At 41.8% G+C, this 19026-nt stretch overlaps 1 protein-coding gene and 1 pseudogene across 1 annotated transcript; both read right to left on the reverse strand.

The window, feature by feature from the left end:
* Positions 1 to 8553: 8553 nt before the first annotated feature.
* On the reverse strand, positions 8554 to 9293 carry LOC150068107 (olfactory receptor 7D4-like; annotated as a pseudogene).
* Positions 9294 to 18059: 8766 nt separating this feature from the next.
* LOC150068108 (olfactory receptor 7D4-like) lies at positions 18060 to 18791 on the reverse strand. Its single transcript, XM_090341629.1, has one exon. It carries the CDS (start codon positions 18789 to 18791, stop codon positions 18060 to 18062), a length of 732 nt encoding a protein of 243 aa, XP_090197755.1.
* Between the last annotated feature and the right edge of the window lie 235 nt (positions 18792 to 19026).

Here is a 19026-nt window from a genome sequence, read left to right on the forward strand (position 1 = left end):
CTGCCCCTCATGCTGATCCCATAAATTGGATGTCTGAAGAACCGGTATGGGTCCAACAGTGGCCTCTCACTCTAGAAAAGATCATTGCAGTACAACAGCTGGTGCAGGAAAAGCTGGACTTGGGACATGTGGCCCCTTCTAACTAGCCATGGAATTCTGCAATTTTTGTTATAAAGAAAAAGTCAGGTAAATGGAGGCTGTTACAGGATCTGAGAAAGGTAAATGCTACTATGAAACTGATGGGGGACCTACAGCCTGGCTTGCCTTCACCCATGGCAATCCCAAAGGATACTTATAAGATTATTATAGATTTGAAGGATTGTTTCTATACTATACCCCTGGCGCCTCAAGACTGTAAGCGCTTTGCCTTCAGCGTCCAGTCTGTTAATTTTAAAGAACCCATGAAGTGATATCACTGGCTTGTGCTTCCACAGGGCATGGCAAATGCCCAACTTTATGTCAAAATTTTGTAGCTAGAGCCATTTCTTCCACCCGTGAAAAATTTTCTTCTGTTTATATTGTTCATTACATGGACGACATCTTGTTGGCTTTTTCTGACCCTATCGTCGTACGACAAGCCTTTGGACAACTAAAGAAGATCTGAGCCTCGTTGGCCTTATAATAGCAGCTGAAAAGGTTCAGGAACACCCCCCCTTTTACATATTTAGGCCATATATTAGGCCCACACTATTTTAAAAGCCAAAAAATACAATTAAAAACTTCACACTTAAGAACTCTTCATGATTTTCAGCAATTCTTAGGAGATATAAATTGGCTTCAGCCTTATCTAAAGCTGTCCACAGGAGAGTTAAAGCCCCTCTTTGATCTCTTAAAAGGAGATACCAACCCTACATCCTTGCGCAAATTAAATCCCGACGCCAGGAGGGCCATCCAAATCGTAGAAAAGGCAATTTCCCAGCAACAAGTGACCTATTGTGACTATTCTAAACCATGGGGAGTTTACATTTTAGCTACTTCTCACTCCACAACTGCTGTATTGTGGCAGGATGGCCCATTTTATGGCTTTATCTACCATCAACACCCGGCAAAGTGCTGACCCCCTACTACGAATTGGTAGCTAATCTGATACATATGTGCCGAGTGGATTCCCGTAAATATTTAGGTCAGGAACCTCATTTTATCTGTGTCCCATATAATCTACAACAACACGATTGACTATTCGCCCATTGCCATCCTTGGGCCATTGCTTAGGCCAATTATACGGGAAAAATTTTGCATCACTACCCGTCTAACAAACTTCTCCAATTTGCTGCGTGTCATACGTTTCTATTTCCTTCCATAGTACGGGCCTCGCCTTTATCTTCTGCCGCTTTAGTATTTACAGATGGATCCTCTAATGGAATGGCTGCTTTGACCATTAATGGGAAAACTCAATCTTGGGTTACAGGTTTTTCCTCCACCCAAGAGTTGTAATTAGAGGCTGTTTTACAAGCAGTCGTCCTGTTACAAGACGAGCCCTTTAACTTATACTCAGACAGTCAATATGTAATTCGTGCTCTTCAAGTCATAGAAACTGTTCCCTTTATTGGAACTACTAACTCCAATATCCAGACCCAATTTCGCCAAGTACAAACTTTGCTTTGTTCTAGCAACCACCCTTGTTTTTTTGGCTTTGTTCGAGCTCACACTAAACTTCTTGGCCCTTTAAGTGAGGGCAATGCAGTTACTGACTCCGCCACCAGAGTTTACTTAACTCAGGTTGAACTTGCTAAGCAGTCACATGCCATCCACCATCAAAACAGTCGAGACTTGCGCCGACAGTTTAAATTATCTAGAGAAGCAGCACGACAAATAGTTAAGACTTGCTCCAACAGTGTCCCTTTTTCACCAGCCCCCCATTTAGGTATAAATCCACGAGGACTGCTTTCTAATCACATTTGGCAGATGGATGTCACATATGTTCCATCATTTGGCCGATTAAAATATGTTCATGTTACTGTAGATACTTATTCTAATTTTATCTTGGCCGCCCCCCTTGCTGGGGAAGCCACTAAACATTGTATTTCTCACTGCATTCGATGCTTTGCTGTGATGGGGATTCCCTCGCAAATAAAAACAGATAATGGCCCTGGCTATGCAGGCCGAGCATTTCAATCCTTCTGCCATTCCTATAATATCACTCATATTACAGGCGTTCCTTACAATCATCAAGGTCAAGACATCGTGGAGAGAGCTAATGGATTATTAAAACATCAAATTGCTAAAATACAGAAAGGAGAGTCGTATGCCGCTACCCCTGTGAATATACTTAATCATGCTTTATTTGTTTTAAATTTTTTGAATTTGGATTCAAATAATTTATCTGCTGCTCAGCGATTCTGGGAAAAAAGAGAGCAGCGTGCTTTTGCCTTAGTAAGTGGAAGGATCCCCTAACAGGTACTTGGCATGGACCCGATCCTGTTCTAACCTGGGGTTGAAAACACGTATGTGTTTTTTCACAAGGAGAAAAAGACACCCGCTGGCTGCCTTAACGCTGCGTTCGGATTGTGGAGAGTGACAGTGGCCATCCAAGCATCGACTCACTGGGCCTACACCCCCAACCCTCCAGTGGTGCATCCTGCGATGTGGGAAGGACCTGAGTTATTTGTGCATATCAATTGGGACTGCTACTGATCCACTTGTTCAACACATTTATATGAGCTGTGTTTCTCCTCCTTTTACTATTATGTAGGGACCTTTTAACATATTCATTGGCTCTACACAATTTAATATGTGACATTATTCTGTTTTTACCATCCCTCTTCTTAATAATCTTTTTTGTAAAAGATGCCCAGGTGAAAAGCAAAGGCCTCCAGAGGTAAGCAGAAGTCGGCCGACCCCCTGTATGTCTGCGTTTTATTTTATTTTATTTTATTTATTTATTTTTTGAAAAGGTGCACTGTGGGCCTAAAACAGAGGCCTGGGTGGTCAAGGGACGCCTTGACCCCCTCCCCTTCTGAGTTTCTTTTCGATGAAAAGGCTTACCTGAGAGTCCCACCAGCAAGACATGTCTAAATCTAAAAATAGCTGTTTGATGAAAACATTCATTTGAGCTCATGTTTTTTGTGTTAAGTTTATCTGATTGAGTCCAATTTTCTTGTTATATGTCAATGTCTGATTATTTAAAAGTCTCCGTTTCTCTGTCTTGTTCATGTTACATATTTTTCCTTGTCCAGTTTTGTCTTTAAAATTGGTACCATTTCTAAGTATGGATCCTTACGGTTTTTCTGTGCGTACTCAATCACACATCCTTGTTATTTATTTGAACATTTCTGGGCCTAGCATGGCCGCTCCCCCATGTCTGCAGTTGTAACAAGCCCTGGAAAAATAAATTCCAGCTAAGTTGCCTTGCAAATAGTTTTGTTTTGAACCTGGTTTTCACCTGTAAGAGTAAAATTGGCAAAGCTCTCTTGACACAAACTTCCGGAAAATGAACGGCCGATATTAATTTTGCGGCCTTTATGATCTTTGAGTATGAAGGTGTGTGAATGAGTGAGTGAACATGTTCAAGGTTAAATTGTCAGCATGCTGTATAAAACAATGGATAAATTTATACTTAAACACAAAGACAATTGGGTAAATCTAAGCTTAAAACTTCAAGAAAATATTAGGTTTGAATGTTTTACAATGTCTCAAAGGATTATTACATTGGTTTAAAGAGAAATTGGTAAAAAGTACTTTTCTAAACATCCTGAAAAAAAATCTGGTTTTGTAATACTTAGAGCTGTTTACATTGTAAACATTGTATCCTGTTTAACCTAGAGGTATTAGGGAATTTGGGATTTATTACCTTTAAAGTTTGGAAACATGTATTAGAGTTTTAAATGTAAAATTGTTCATTAATGTCAGAAACTTTGCCCATCTGTCTTTTCTTGCAGACTGACACTGGAAGTCTGAAGATAACTTTTGGTGCACTGATGTTTGTAATTCTTGCATTAGGGAAAAACTGTTGTTTGAGTTTAAACTGTTAATGGAGTTCTAGGCAGTAATAATCTAAACTGCAGAATAAAACAAAAAGCCTCTTCTAAAGGCAAAGGAAGTGACCTGGGCCCTAGGGGGCCTGGAGGCAAAGGGAATTCCTTTAGCCTTAAAGGTTTTTCAAATGCAAATAAAGACCAAAGTGTTAAGAGTTTAAGTTAAAAAGTGTAAAAGTTAAAGAAAAGTAGAAATGGTTTCTGAACAAAATTTAAAAGTAAAGTTGTCCTAAAGTTTTGTTTCTAAAAAAGAAACAAGGAAAATTAGGACTATTAAAATGGTTGCTTAATTGCTATTTCAGCTTACTCTTGTAAGTTACTCCAGCAGGCCCATGGAGAAGGTCAGCAACCCTTCTTCAGATGTAATTTTGGCTCTTACCAGGTTCCAGGTAAGATCATGCTTAGACTATTTCTGAGTTGACCACCTTGTTGCTTTAATTGGAGTAACATGGGCTTTTGTAGGACTCATTGATCTGATAGCCGCAGCTTTGAGCCTGCCCGGGCAAAGCAAAGTCCCTGTGAGACTGTGGTGTCTAATCTGCCAGCAGGATGTTGGGACAGAGTTGCTTTGGAGCTCGAAGTGGCAGAGTGCTAGCTCTGAGCTGAAAAGCTGGGGGGAAGCACTCAAGCCCCAAGCTAGGGACTCACAGTGGCAGGGTGCTAGACTAGAGCTGGAGAGCTGAGGGACAGTGCCCAGGCCCCGAGTTCAAATACAGCAACCAACAAAGTGAAATGGCAATGGCATATTTATCCCTGTGTGGAGAGACACTGCTGGGACACGAAAGCCTCTGCTTGGATGGCAGAGATGGTGTCAGATCTTAGAGTCACTTGTGCTTGGCCACTCAAATTACTCAGAGCCGGGAGGTCATAGAATAGGTTGTTAGCACGCCTTACTAATGCCCGTGCCTTTCATAACTGGGCAGGAACTTGTTAAACTTCTGTGATAATGGATAGTTTAAAATCCTAATTGAGCGAACTTTTTATTTGACACCAGCCACAAATTCAGGAAAGTTTGTGGATCTGGGGCTTGTGTCTCTATTAATCTGTTTAGATCTGACAATTGAAGCATTGTTAAGGTTGCAGAAATTTAGTTCCCCAGACATTCAAGAAAAAGCCTTTGCAAATGGGTGCTAAGTAAGTTAAACTATTGTAGCCAAAGATGGTTTGTGCAGTTGTTAAATATTAAATATGATCTCTAGTTTGGAGTAAATTATTATTCCTGATATCTAATCCTTGCAACCCCTTGATAATACAGGCTAGGCTTCTTAAGGTCCCTGGTCAAGCACAGAGACAACGCCCCTGAGTAAGCCTGAAGAAGTCACAGAAGCTGAATCTCCGCCCATCAATCTCCGTAAGATGAAGGGACCAAAGTCAGTTTTGGAAAATGTGACAGGATAATTAGAGGTATAGGAAAGAGTAAAAATTGCACTTGTGTTTCCTTTAAAATAAAAACGGGGGATATGTTGGGAGCCAGAGTAGAATCAAATTGTACCTTGATTTGCATCAGACCATGGCTTTATTGTCCTATTGTTTTATGGCCTTTTTCTGTTTAAATTACCTGAGATTTACCATATGAATGTAACAGTTGGAAGTTCCCTGGTTTCAAGAAGGAAGAAGCTGGAGTTGAAGAAACGAGGCAGTCTTTCCTTGGTCTGCACACATCCCAGACCCGGTATGTCTGTCTCTCTTCTATTTTTTCCTAGTCCTTGCCCCCTATTTCAGGAACCCCAATCTGTGAACCCTGGTTTGCTGCCGGCTGGCCCCGGCAAAAACTAAAGAAAGAGAAAAAGGAAAAAGAAAACAATTTCAGCTAGGTGCTGCTGGCTCAGGCCTGTAATTTGAAATACTTAGGAGGCTGAGAAGTGAGGATTTAGAGTTAGAAGCCAGTGGGGCAGAAAAGTCTGTAGAGTCTACTCTTCAATGAACCACTAAAAAGGCAGAATGGAGCTGTGGCTCAAGCAGACGAGCAGAATCCTTGAGCAAAAAGAGTCATGGACAATGCCTAGGCTCTGAGTTCAAGCTCCAAGAGCAACACACACACACACACATGCACACACACAGAGACAGACACACAGGAAAAGAAATGACACCCCCTAAATAAAAATGGAAACATCATTTCCTCCTGATCCTATTGAAAGATGGATGGTGTGTGTGTGTGTGTGTGTGTGTGTGTGTGTGTGTGTGTGTGCGTGTGTGTGTGTGTTGGTGTTGGTTCTCGGCCTGGTGTTCTGGATTGGAGAATTCTCCCTAACTTTTTGTGCTGAACGTTGGTGCTCTATCACTTCTGCCACAACTCCACTTCTGTCTTGTTCCTACTGAACTGGAAAAAAGGTCCTGGAGGACTTCAGGCCTATTATGACTGTGAGTTTCCATCCTCAGATCTCAGCCTGTGCAGTAGCTGGGGGTTTGGGCTTGAGCCACCGGCACCAGAACTGATTTTTGGAGTTACTTTAGTGGAGGTCATATCTTGTACACACAGTGACACTCTGGGATGTATTATTTTTTCGAATTTGAGTGCATGTTTTTTTTCTCTTGATGGATTACTCAGGCTGGGACACAGTGCTGAGTGACAGGGGTGAATGCAGGCTCCTGTGAAACCTAGATCTTTGAGAGAACCTTCCAGGTTTCTCCATTCAGTACATTGTCTGTTGGTCCCTAACTAGAGAGAGACAGAGAGCTCACCCCTCTCTCTCCTCCACACCCCCGCCCCCCTCTCTCTCTCTCTCTCTCCCTCTCTCTCTCTTTCTTGTGGGGCTTGAACTGTAGGCCTGGGCGCTTTCTCCGAGCTCTCAAGGCTAACACTCTCCTTGTTTGAGCCACAGCACCACTTTCAGTTTTCTGGTGGTTAATTGGAGGTAAGAGTCTGATGGACTTTCATGTCCAGGCTGGGTTTGATCTGTGATCCTCAGATCTCAGGCTCCTGAGTAGCTAGGATTCAGGTGTGAGCACAGGTTGCCCCGTTTACTTCCAGCAGTTTTGTGGGTAGAGATAAGAGTGTCAAAGACATTCCTGCCCAACCTGGCTTGGAGGCGCCATCCTCACATCTCAGCCTGTAAGACCTGAAGCTGAAATTACAACAGGAAACCATACAGAACATAACTGGATTCTCAACACCAAATATTAAGGGTTTACAATTAAGTTGACTTCAGAATGAGGAAAAAGTTGGATAAGATAATGTTTATTTCTTTATTTATTCATGTATTTTTTTTGTTTGGTCATGGGCTTGATCTCAGGTCTTGATTGCTGTTCTTGAGCTCTTGAGCTCAAGGCTACTGCCCTACCCCTTGAGTCACAGCACCACTTTTGGTATTCTAGTGGTTAATTGCCGATAAGAGTCTCACAGACTTTAGTGCCTATGCTGACTTTGAACTGTGATCCTCAAATCTCATCCTCTTGAGTAGCTAGGATTACAGGTATGAGACAATGCTCACAACCAAGACAATCATTAAAGGATGTAAAAATGGCCATGAAGAAATCCACAAAGAAATATTCAACCTCTTAACTACAGAAGATATGCAAATCAAGAAAACAGTGTGATTCTGTATTATGTCAATGCTGAAGGAAATCTACAACACCAATTCTGGTGAAGTTGAGAAGAAACAGGCATGCTCAGACACTGTTTTCTGAGGATGCCACTTAGTATAGCTATCATGGAAACAAGTTCATTCCTGGGTGGAAAGAGAAATTAATAAAAACATATTCCCTCAAACTTAAACAAAATCTCACATGTAAGGCCATAACTGCTGTTCTGAAAGTGTTGAGATTTTCTTTGGATTCTTCTAGGTGTTTATTCTGTTTCTGCTAAGTAAAAAATCAAGTTATTTTGTCTTGCCAAATGGCGGAGACTGACGTCTGTTATCCCAGCTACACAGGAGACTTGGATCTGAGGATTGGGGTTTAAAGCAAGCACAGGCAAAAGTCTATGAGGGTCTTATCTTTGAATAGCTCCCTGATATGTGGATTTTGTAGATGTGTCTCAAATAACAGAGGAATAACCCTGATCAAAAATGCTCACAAACAGCACCAGACACTGAATTCAGTCCCAGGGCTGTAGAAGAGGAAGAGGAAGAGGAAGAAGAAGCAGCAGAACTAGCAGCAGAAGCAGAAGCAGAAGTACAAGAGGAACAGGAGGAGGAGGAGGAAAAAGGAGGAGGAGGAAGAAGAAGAAGTTTTTTGTTTTAGGAGGAAGATTTAGTATAGAAGTGGATAACTTAAGGGGATACTGTGTAAACTCAGACTGTGATAAGTGGTTTCTATGCTCAATTAGAAATGACTAGAAGAATTTGTATAACACCTCACCAAATGGGAATATTAAGGAAAATTCACACTGACAAGAAAGTTGTTTTTCTGAAGTATAGCAAGTAAATTTCCTTCAAAGACAGATGTCCACATATAGACAGACAAAGCCATAGGGGCTTGGCAGGGTATTCTTGAATTCCTATATATTTTCTAGTTGGATATATATATATATATATATATATATATAATATTGAGTCCTATAATGAAGGAAAAGAATAAATGATGCTGATATTCAGCTAATTTGTCTTCCCTCTTGCAGTGGACTACTTTGGTCTGTGCTTCACAATCCATCAAGACAGGAGACCACTCTGCCTGGCAGTCTCCCCAGAGCCCTCATCATGTCCTGGTTCCTCAGGCTGTAGATGAAGGGTTTCAGCATGGGAGTGACCACTGTGTACATCAATGCGGCCACCTTGCTTCTGTGGGCAGAGGCAGACACCGCAGAGCTGAGGTACACCCCAAGTCCTGTCCCGTAGAACAAGGAGACCACGCAGAAGTGAGAGCCATAGGTGGAGAAGGCTTTGTGCTTGCTAGTCGTGTTGGGAAGCTTCATTAAAGAGGAGAGGATCTGAGAGTAAGAGAAGAAAATTCCTAAGGCAGCAAACAAACCAAAAAACACAAAGGCAGGTACACACAGATGTCATTGATGAGGGTGTCAGAGATGGCCACTTTGAGAATTTGAGCTAGTTCACAGAAGAAATGGGGGATGGTGGTTCCTGGGGAGAAGGTTAATTTCCTCATCAGTAGAACATGGAGTAGTGAGATGCAGAAAATGAGAAGCCAGGACACCAGAACCAGGAGGCCACAGAAGTGAGGGTTCATGATAAGTGGGTAGTTCAGTGGGTGACAGATGGCCACAAAGCGATCATAAGCCATCACGGTCAATAGGAAATTTTCCATTCCACCAAAAATCATGAAGAAATACATCTGAGTGAGGCACTCTGGGTAGGAGATGTCTTTCCTCTGGGTCTGGATGTTCACCAGCATCTTGTGGATAGTAGTAGTAGTAAAACAGATGTCCACAAAGGACAGGTTGGAGAGGAAGAAGTACATGGGCGTGTGGAGGTGGGGGTCAGAGGTGACTGCCAGGATAATGAGCAGATTTCTGAGTATGGTGATCAGGTACATGGACAGGAAGAGCCCAAAGAGGATGGGCTGGAGTTGAGGGTCATCTGAGAGGCACAGCAGGAGGAATGGTGATTCCTCTGTGCGGTTTTGTGCTGTCATAGCCCTGGCTGTTTTCCTTGGGGCAAGTAAGGAAAAGGTCAATCAATGCCCTCTGCCAGCTCAGGTGGTCATGCCCTTCCCCTGCCAGATGCCTTTTTTGTTTCCCAGGTTGACCTGCACAGCCAAGATTGGCTCCACTCACTTTCATATTGTAATATGTGGGTAAATATCCCTGTCTTGTATTCACTGACTGTGAGTTTTTGTGTTTTGCTAGTCCTGAGGCTTGAACTCAAGGCTTGGGCACTGTCCTTGGCTTTGTCAAAGTTAGAGTACTATTAAGTGAGCCACAGAAGCACTTCCAGTTTTTTCAATGTGTGTGGTACTGAGGATTCAACCTCGGGTGTTCATGCATGCTAGGCAAGCACTCTATCAGTAGGCCGTGCTGCAGTCCCTATGAAATGTATTTTTCTAAATCTTATTCTTACCTACTTGTACAATGGGGCTGCAATTCAATGATCAGTTTTTGAGTAAAAGACCATTTCATCCATGTCACCACAACTCCCCCCACTCCAACCCCTCCCTCAGTTCACTCAGTTCCAGCTTCACATTTGTACACTGAATATTAGGAATGATTTTGCCCAACTTTCTTCTCTCCATTTCTCTGTCCACCTTTTCCACTGCCTTCAACTTTCAGGAAGCGCTTTCCCCTCTCAGGTACAATGAACTGTTTTACCTATTTTCCTGGTGGAGGGAATGTTCACCATGTAATAGGATCGAGTTGTCCTCCCGTTGTGTGCAGGCCATGGAGCGAGCATCTATCACAGGAATGGGAGCTTTTGTGGGGAAATCTCAGTACATGGACTTTCCGGATGTCATTCAGCCTCATTGCCTGGAGTCCAGGCCGCGTTCGTGGGCTGAGCTGTTCTCAACACAACACATCTGTTACCTGTGTGGATGGAATATAGCATGGCTGGTCAGCATGGCTGTGGATGCCTCCCAACAGAGAATTCCTTGTAGGTGATTTATTCCAAAATATGAGAGAGGGTAAAAAAGAGACTACCAGCTGCAGAGAAATGAGGACAAAGGAACACAACATCATTAAAATAACCTACGCCTGTAATCCTAGCTATTCAGGAAGTGGAGAGCTAAGGTTTGGGATTGTAAGTCAGTCTGGGTAAGAAAAGTCTGTCAGAGTCTTATCTCCTTTTTGTAGCACTAAAAGGATGACAGTGGATCTCGTAGTAGCCTTGAGTAAGTAGTCTCACACACACACCATCCATCACTTGCATGGGATTTCATGCTCTGGAGCAGGAACATATTGTGTGGAAATCAGCAGAATTAATGGATCATGCAATAGTAAACTGGATGAAGATGATTCATATGCTGAAGGCTCTGAAAAAACAGTTTGTCTGGAATATTTACAAAGAAATCTTAAGGTTTGAGCACTAGTGTTTGTCTTCTCCAGAACAATTACAAGTGTCAACATCTTTTATGCTCATGCAATGGAAGCTGTGTAAATCAGAATGACAGCATTCAGGAGGAAAATCTTCTTGGAAATGGAAATCATTTGTGCTGGGGAGAGGAAAGATGGAGTAGGAAAGGAAGGCACAGGCCTTTTAGGCTGAGACAACGAATGAAATCAGCCCCGCTGTCCTGTGGATGAAAGGAGAACAGAAACAGACATATAATGGAATAGTATTCAGCCGTTAAGAACAATGGATTTCATCCTGTGGAGGAAAATGACTGGAAGCATAATAATCCAGGTTCAGAAAGACAAATGGTACATGTGTTCTCTTCTTCACAGTTTTGTATCTTTGTATCTATTTGTCTGCCTACTCAGCTAGCTATCTTCTTACTCACCTTCCAACCCACTGTATATCTATTATTTATGTATGTATGTGTCTGTCTATCATGTACGTACCAGGCTACTGTGATATCTCAGTTTCTGTGTATGTGTGTACTGTTATCTAGGTATATATGCCTGTGTATATCTATGTGTGTATTATCTATCTACCTTTGTACTTACCTGTCTGTCTCTTGGTTAGTTATATATCTATCTATGTGTTTTTGTATTACCTTCTGATATGTCTATGTAATTGCCCATCTATTATCTGTGTATCTATCTGTCTGTCTGTTGGTCCATTACCAACTGAACTGTATCATTGTTTTTTTCTTTTTCATTTATCTTTAATGCTATCTTCTCTAATAAATTTTATGAATTACAATGAAATCTTAAATTTTATGTCTAACTCAATGGGCAAACTGACAGTTAACTCTGAAATATGTGCAGATTTCAGTTGTCGTTTCCTACCTAGACACTTGATATTTATACAGTGAGATGTAAAAATAAATAGGGAAGAGGATGAGGGGCAGGGGTGAGGCAAAGGTAATGGGGACCAAAACATGAGAAAGGGCATCAGTGTTTGTGAAGTAATGCACCTTCTATTTGGTGAATATAATGTAACCCTTCTATTAATTAGAATGAAATATCAAAAAAGATAATAAATAGTAGGCTTACCTCAATCTTGTTTACCCATTAAACAAATCTAATCTTTTTCAGGATTCTATACAGGGAGACAATTGCTACTCTATGGGAATCATTAAAGGTAAGGAAAATGTCACTCTTAGAATTATAATTTTTCTTAGCATCTAATTTCTATTATCTATGATCAATCTACATATTATCTATCTATCTGTAAATATATCAGGAATGTAGTTGTTTGTGGGAACAAGCCAGAGAGAGAGGGAAGTAATGGTGGGATTAACACAGAATATGTGTGAAGATGAAGATAAAATCCACTAAATCCTGTTGCAATCAGAAGAAGGGACTATGGAATCGTAGAGTTGTTTTGATTTGCATTCTTTTATGACCAGAGATGTTGAGCATTTCTTCAAGTGTGTATAGGCCATTTTTGTTTCTTGTTCAGAGAAGACTCTCTTTAAGTCGTTGGCCCATTTTTTAATGGGATGGTTGTTACTTTGGAGATTAGTTTTGGAGTGATTCAATTTTTTGAGTTGTTGATATAGTTTAGATATGAGGCCATTGTCCGTTGTTTGGTTGGTGAAGATCTTCTCCCACTCTGTAGGCTTCCTGATTAGTTTACTAGCTATGTCCTTTGCCATACAAAAGCTCCGCAGTTTAGTGCAGTCCCACTTATCCAGCCTTTCTCTGATTTGTTGTGATTCTTGGTCCTTACTAAGAAAGTTTCGACCTGTGCCAAGGAGGCCTAGTGTATCTCCTATTCCTTCCTGTAAAGTTTTCAGTGTGTCAGCTTTTACCTCCAGGTCTTTGATCCATTTGGAGTTAATTCTAGTGCAGGGTGAAAAAGAAGGATCCAACTTTAGTTTTCTGCAGGTGTTTAACCAGTTCTGCCAGCACAAATTGTTGAAGAGGCTGTCTTTCTTCCATTCTATTTTTTTGGCTCCCTTGTCAAAGATTAGGTGGCCATAGGTCTGTGGTTTTAATATCTGGGTCCTCAGTTCTAGTCCATTGGTCTTCAGGCCTGTTGTTGTGCCAGTACCAAGCTGTTTTGATAATTACAGAGTCTAAATAGAGTCTAAAGTTGGGAATTGAATTTCCTCCAGCGCTGTTCTTTATCCTAAGAAGTGTTTTTGCTATACGGGGTCTTTTATTATTCCATATGAAATTTTGGATTGCCTCTTCTATTTATTTAAAGAATGACATTGGGATATTGATGGGTATTGTGTTGAATTTGTAGATAGCCCTTGGCAAGATTGTCATTTTCTCAATATTGATCCTTCCAATCCAGGAGCATGGGAGGTTTTTCCACTTCCTTAGTTCTGCTTTAATTTCCTTTTTTAGGGTTTTAAAGTTTTCATCAAAAAGGTCCTTACATTCTTAATTAAGCTAATTCCTAGGTACTTCATTTCCTTTGGGCTATTGTGAAAGGAGTTGCTTTCCTGATTATTGCCTCGTTCCTCTCACTGTTGGCATAAAGGAAGGCAGTTGATTTCTGAGGGTTGATTTTATAGCCTGCTACTCTTCCAAAGTTTTGAATCAGCTCAAGGAGCTTGGGAGTAGAGTCTATAGGATTCTTTAAATACAGAATCATGTCATCTGCAAAGAGGGATAGTTTTAATTCCTCTTTCTCTACTTGGATCCCCTTTATGCTTGCTTCTTGCCTTATTGCACTGGTTAGGAATTCTAATACTATGTTAAAGAGGAGTGGAGAGAGAGGGCAACCTTGTGTCATTCCCGATTTCAGAGGGAATGGCTTTAGATTTTCACCATTAAATGTTATACTAGCAGTGGGTTTGTCATACGCAGCCTTTATTATATTAAGGAATGTTCCATGGATTCCTAGTTTCTCCAGAGCTTTTAACATAAAGGGGTGTTGGATCTTGTCAAATGCCTTTTCTGCATCTATTGAGACAATCATGTGATTTTTGTCCTTGCTCCTGTTGATGTGTTGAATTATATTAATCGATTTGCATATGTTGAACCAGCTTTGCCTCCCAGTGATGAATCCAGTTTGATCATAGTGTATAACGTTTTTGATGAGTTGTTGTAGACGGTTGGCCAGTATTTTTTGAGAAATTTTGCATCGATATTCATCAAAGAAATAGGTCTATAGTTCTCTTCCTTTGAGGAATCTCTGTCTTGTTTGGGGATGAGGGTTATACTGGCTTCATAGAATGAGTTTGGTAAAGAACCTTCATTTTCAATTTCGTTGAAGAGCTTGAGGAGTATTGGTGTGAGCTCTGCTTTGAAGACCTTATACAATTCAGCTGTGAATCCATCTGGCCCTGGGCTTTTCTTGGGTGGAAATTCACTAATTGCCCTTTCTATTTCAGATCTTGAAATAGGCCTATTGAGTTGGGTTAGTTCTTCTTGGTTCAGTGTGGGTATGTTAATATTGGCTAGGAATTCATCCATTTTTCTAGATTCTCAAATTTGTTGGCATAAGGTTTGAGAAGGATTCCCTCATGATATTCTGGATCTTGGTAATTTCTATCATGATATTACCATTTTCGTCTGTGATTTTGTTTATTTCGATATGCTCTCTTGTTTTTTTGGTAAGATTTGCTAAGGGTTTGTCAGTTTTGTTAATTCTTTCAAAGAACCAACTCCTTGGTTTTTTGATTCTTTCTATAGTTTTTTTGGATTCTAAATCATTTAATTCTGCTTGGATTTTAATTATTTGCTTTCTTCTACTGGGGTTAGGGTTGGTTTGTTGCTCTTTTTCCAGGAGCTTAAGGTGAGACATTAACTTGTTGGTTTGTGATTTTCCTAACTTGTTGTTGTAGGCACTCAGCGCTATAAATTTTCCTCTGAGTACTGCCTTTGCTGTGTCCCAAAGGAGTTAGTATTTTGTGGTCTCCTTATTGTTAAATTTCATAAACTGTTGGATTTCTGTTCTGATCTCTTTGATGATTCATTGGGGATTCAACAATGTGTTGTTCAGTCTCCATGTGTTACAGGGTTTTCGTTGGTGGAGATGTGTGTTCAGTTCCAATTTGATGCCTTTGTGGTCTGAGAGCATACAGGGAATAATTTAAGTGTTTCTGAATCTGTCCAGGTTTGTTTTATGGCCTAAGATGGCGAGGGGTGAGGGAGGGGTCCTCGCATTCTGAATTCTTTGAGAAAGTTAGATGTGAGCTTTATCTGGATTTCTTTTCTGGTTTGAGTCCTTCTCCATTGCTTTTTGAGTTTGTTGTGGATTTGTTGAGGTAATTGGCTCGTGAGACTCCCTGTTTGTCTCTTTTTGTGAGAGACAGCTAGGCACCATCCCTATTGTCTCGGCGCCACCTTCCTTCCACCCAATTGATGGATTTCTATGGAGTCAGCTTAGAAAGCACTGCCGGGCATGATGTCTCACTCCAGTAATCCTAGCTACTCAGGAGGCTGAGATCTGAGGACCTTGGTGCAAAGCCAGTCTGGGCACTAAAGTCCTTAAGACTCTTATCTCCAATTTACCACCAGAAAACTGGACGTGGGGCTGTGGCTCAAGTAGTAGGGTAGTAGTCTTGAGCTGAAGAGCTCAGGGACAGCACCCAGGCCCAGAGTTCAAGTCCAATGACTGACATCAAAGGAAAAGGTAAAAGAAAAAAGCAAACAATATTAGTTGGGTGCTGCTGCCTTAGGCCTATAGTCCTTGTTATTTAGGGGGCTGAGATGTGGGGATTTAGAGTCAGAATCCAGCTGTGGTAGAAAAGTTTGTGAGAGTCTTATGGTCTATGAACAATTAAAAGCCAGAATGGAGCTGTGGCTCGAGTAGTAGAGCAGTTTCCTTGAGCAAAAATAGTCAGGGACAAGGCCCAGGCTCTGAGTTCAAGCTCCAAGAGCAACACACACACACACACACACACACACACACACACACACACACACACACACCGGAAAAGAAACGAACACCCCCCAAATAAAACCAGGAACATATGATCACCTTATGATCCTATTGAAGGCGGATATTGTGTATGCGTGTGTGTGTGTGTGTGTGTGTGTGTGTGTGTGTGTGTTGGTTCCTGGCCTGTAATTCAGGGCCTGGGAATTTCTCTAACCTTTTGTGCTCAAGGTTGGTGCCACTTTAACCATGACTCTACTTCTCACTTGTTCCTATTTAACTGCAAATAAGGTCTTGGAGGACTTCCTGCCCAGGACGACTGTGAGCTTCCATCCTCAGATCTCAGCCTGTGGAGTAGCTGGGGGTTCAGGCCTGAGCCAGTGGCATCAGAACTGATTTTGGGTGTTCCTTTAGTGGAGGTCACATCCTGTACACACAGTGACATTCTGAGATTTGTTTTTCAAATTTGGATGCAGCTTATCCTTTCTCTTGATGGATTGCTCTGCTGAGTGACAGGGGTGAATGCAAGCTCCTGTCTAATCTAGATCTTAGGACTTTCCAGGTTTCTCATTGTTTGTTGTTCCCTTACAGGTGAGGGCGCACCTCCCCCCCTCTCTCTCTTGTGGGCCTTGACCTCTAGGTCTGGGCACTATCTCTGAGCTCTCAAGGCTAACACTCTCCTTGTTTGAGCCACAGCACCACTGTTAGTTTTCTGGTGGTTAATTCGAGGTAAGAGTCTGATGGACTTTCATGTCCAGGCTGGGTTTGAACTGTGATCCTCAGATGTCTGGCTCCCGAATAGCCAGAATTCAGGTGTGAGCACAGGTTGCCCCATTTACTTCCAGCAGTTTTATGGGTAGAGATAAGAGTGCCACAGACTTTCCTGCCCAACCTGGTTTTCAAGAACCATCCTCACATCTCAGCCTGTAGGACCTGAAGCTCAAATTAAACAGGAAAGCATAGAGAATGTAAGGAGAGATATTGCCGAGACTAGTACTTTTTGGAAAGTTCTGTAATATTTTATTAAATAGGAGGAAAAATTGACAAAAGGGATTTCAGTAAATCGAAACTTTCTTCAGAGCACAGGAAATGCTGATGAGAATGAGAGAAGTGCTTTGTGGATATTCACTTTCAAAGACCCCCAGTCCCAGGAGAGAAGGAAAGCCTCTCAGATATTCCACACCAAATATTAAGTATCCACAATTAAATTGATTTTACAGTGAAGTAAAGGATTGTTAACACAGTCTTTAAGAGAGGTAAAATTGGCTATGAAGAAATCCATGAAGAAATATTGAACCTCTTTAGCTACACACGGTGTGGAAATCAATAAAACAGTGTGATTTTGTATTATGTCAATCATGAAGGAAATCTACAACTAGTTCTGGTGAGGCTGAGAAGAAACAGGCATCCTCAGACACTGTTGGTGTGCATGTCACCTATACAGTTACCATGGAAACAAGGTCATACCTGAGTGGGAAAGAGAAATTAGTAAAATACAAAGAAAAAAATAAATCCCTTGACTTAAAATCTCATATGTATTGCCATAATTGCTGTTCAGAAAGTGTAGGAATTCTACTTGGATTCTTGTATGTGTTTATTCCGGTTGTGCAAAGTCAAGAATAAAATTCATCTTGCCAGGTGGCAGAGAATGATATCTGTAATCCCAGCTGTGAGGGTGTGAGGCTGAGATCTGAGGATAGTGGTTTAAAGGCAGCACAGACAATAGTCTATGAGAGTTCCATCTCTGAATAGCTTCCCCGAAAGGGGATTTTGTAGATGTGTCTCAAATGGTAGAGGGATAACCCTGACCAAAAATGTAATGGAGAGCACCCAGGGGCTGAATTCAAGTTCCAGGGCTATCACAGAAGAAGGAGTAAGAGAAGGAGGAGGAGGAGGAGAACGAGAAGGAAAAAGAGAATGAGGAGGAAGAGGATAAGAAGTTGTTCAGAATGTTTAGAGGAAGAATTGACACTGAAGAGGATAACTTAGGGGGATACTGTGTAAGCTTGGATTGTGATAAGTTCTTTCTATGTTCAATTTAGAAATGCCTTAATATGCCTGAATGGGTATATTAAGGACAATTCACATTGAAAAGAAAAAAATATTTTAAAAAGATACCATGTAGAATTCTTTGTAAGGCATGGCCACACATTGACAAACAAAGCCATAGGGCTTTGCAGAGTAGACATGACCTAATATCTCTTTTGTAGATGGAAAATATATACTGAGTCCTAAAATGTAGGAAAAGCTTTGACCATGCTGGAAGTCAGCCGATTTGTCTTCCCACTTCCAATGGACTACTTTGTTCTGTGCTTCACAATCCATCAAGACAGGAGACCACTCTGCCTGGCAGTCTCCCCAGGTTCAGCATGGGAGTGATCACTGTGTACATCACCGAGGCCACCTTGCTTCTATGGGCAGAGGTGGATACCGCAGAGCTGAGGTACACACCAAGTAGTGTCCCGTAGAACAAGGAGATCACACAGAGGTGAGAGCCACAGGTGGAGAAGGCTTTGTGCATGCTAGTTGTGTTGGACATCTTCATTAAAGAGGGTAGGATCTGATGGTAAGAGAAGAAGATTCCTAAGGCAGGAAACACACAGAACAGCACAAAAGCCAGGTACATCCAGATGTCATTGATGAGGGTGTCAGAGCTGGCCACCTGGAGAACCTGAGCTAGTTCACAGAAGAAATGGGGGATGGTGGTTCCTGGGGAGAAGGTTAATTTCCTCATCAGTACAACATGGATTAGTGAGATGCAGAAAATGAGAAGCCAAGACACGAGCACCAGGAGGCCACAGAAGTGAGGGTTCATGATAAGTGGGTAGGTCAGTGGGTGACAGATGGCCACAAAGCGGTCATAAGCCATCATGGTCAATAGGAAATTATCCATTCCAACAAAAACCAGAAAGAAATACACCTGAGTGAGGCACTCTGGGTAGTAGATGTCTTTCCTCTGGGTCTGGATGTCCACCAGCATCTTGGGGACTGTGGTGGAGGTGAAGCAGATGTCTACAAAGGACAGGTTGGAGAGGAAGAAGTACATGGGGGTGTGGAGTTGGGGGTCAGAGGTGACGGCCAGGATGATGAGCAGATTTCCGAGCACGGTAATCAGGTACATGGACAGGAAGATCCCAAAGAGTAGGGGCTGGAGTTGAGGGTCATCTGAGAGGCCCAGGAGGAGGAATGGTGATTCCCCTGTGTGGTTTTGTGCTCTCATAGTCTTGGCTGTTCTCACTGGGGCAAGAAAGCAAAAGTTCCTTGAACGCTCGCATGGTTGT

This window comes from Megascapheus bottae, chromosome 1 (assembly GCF_031878675.1).
Source record: "Megascapheus bottae isolate mThoBot1 chromosome 1, mThoBot2.hap1, whole genome shotgun sequence".
NCBI lineage: Eukaryota > Metazoa > Chordata > Mammalia > Rodentia > Geomyidae > Megascapheus > Megascapheus bottae.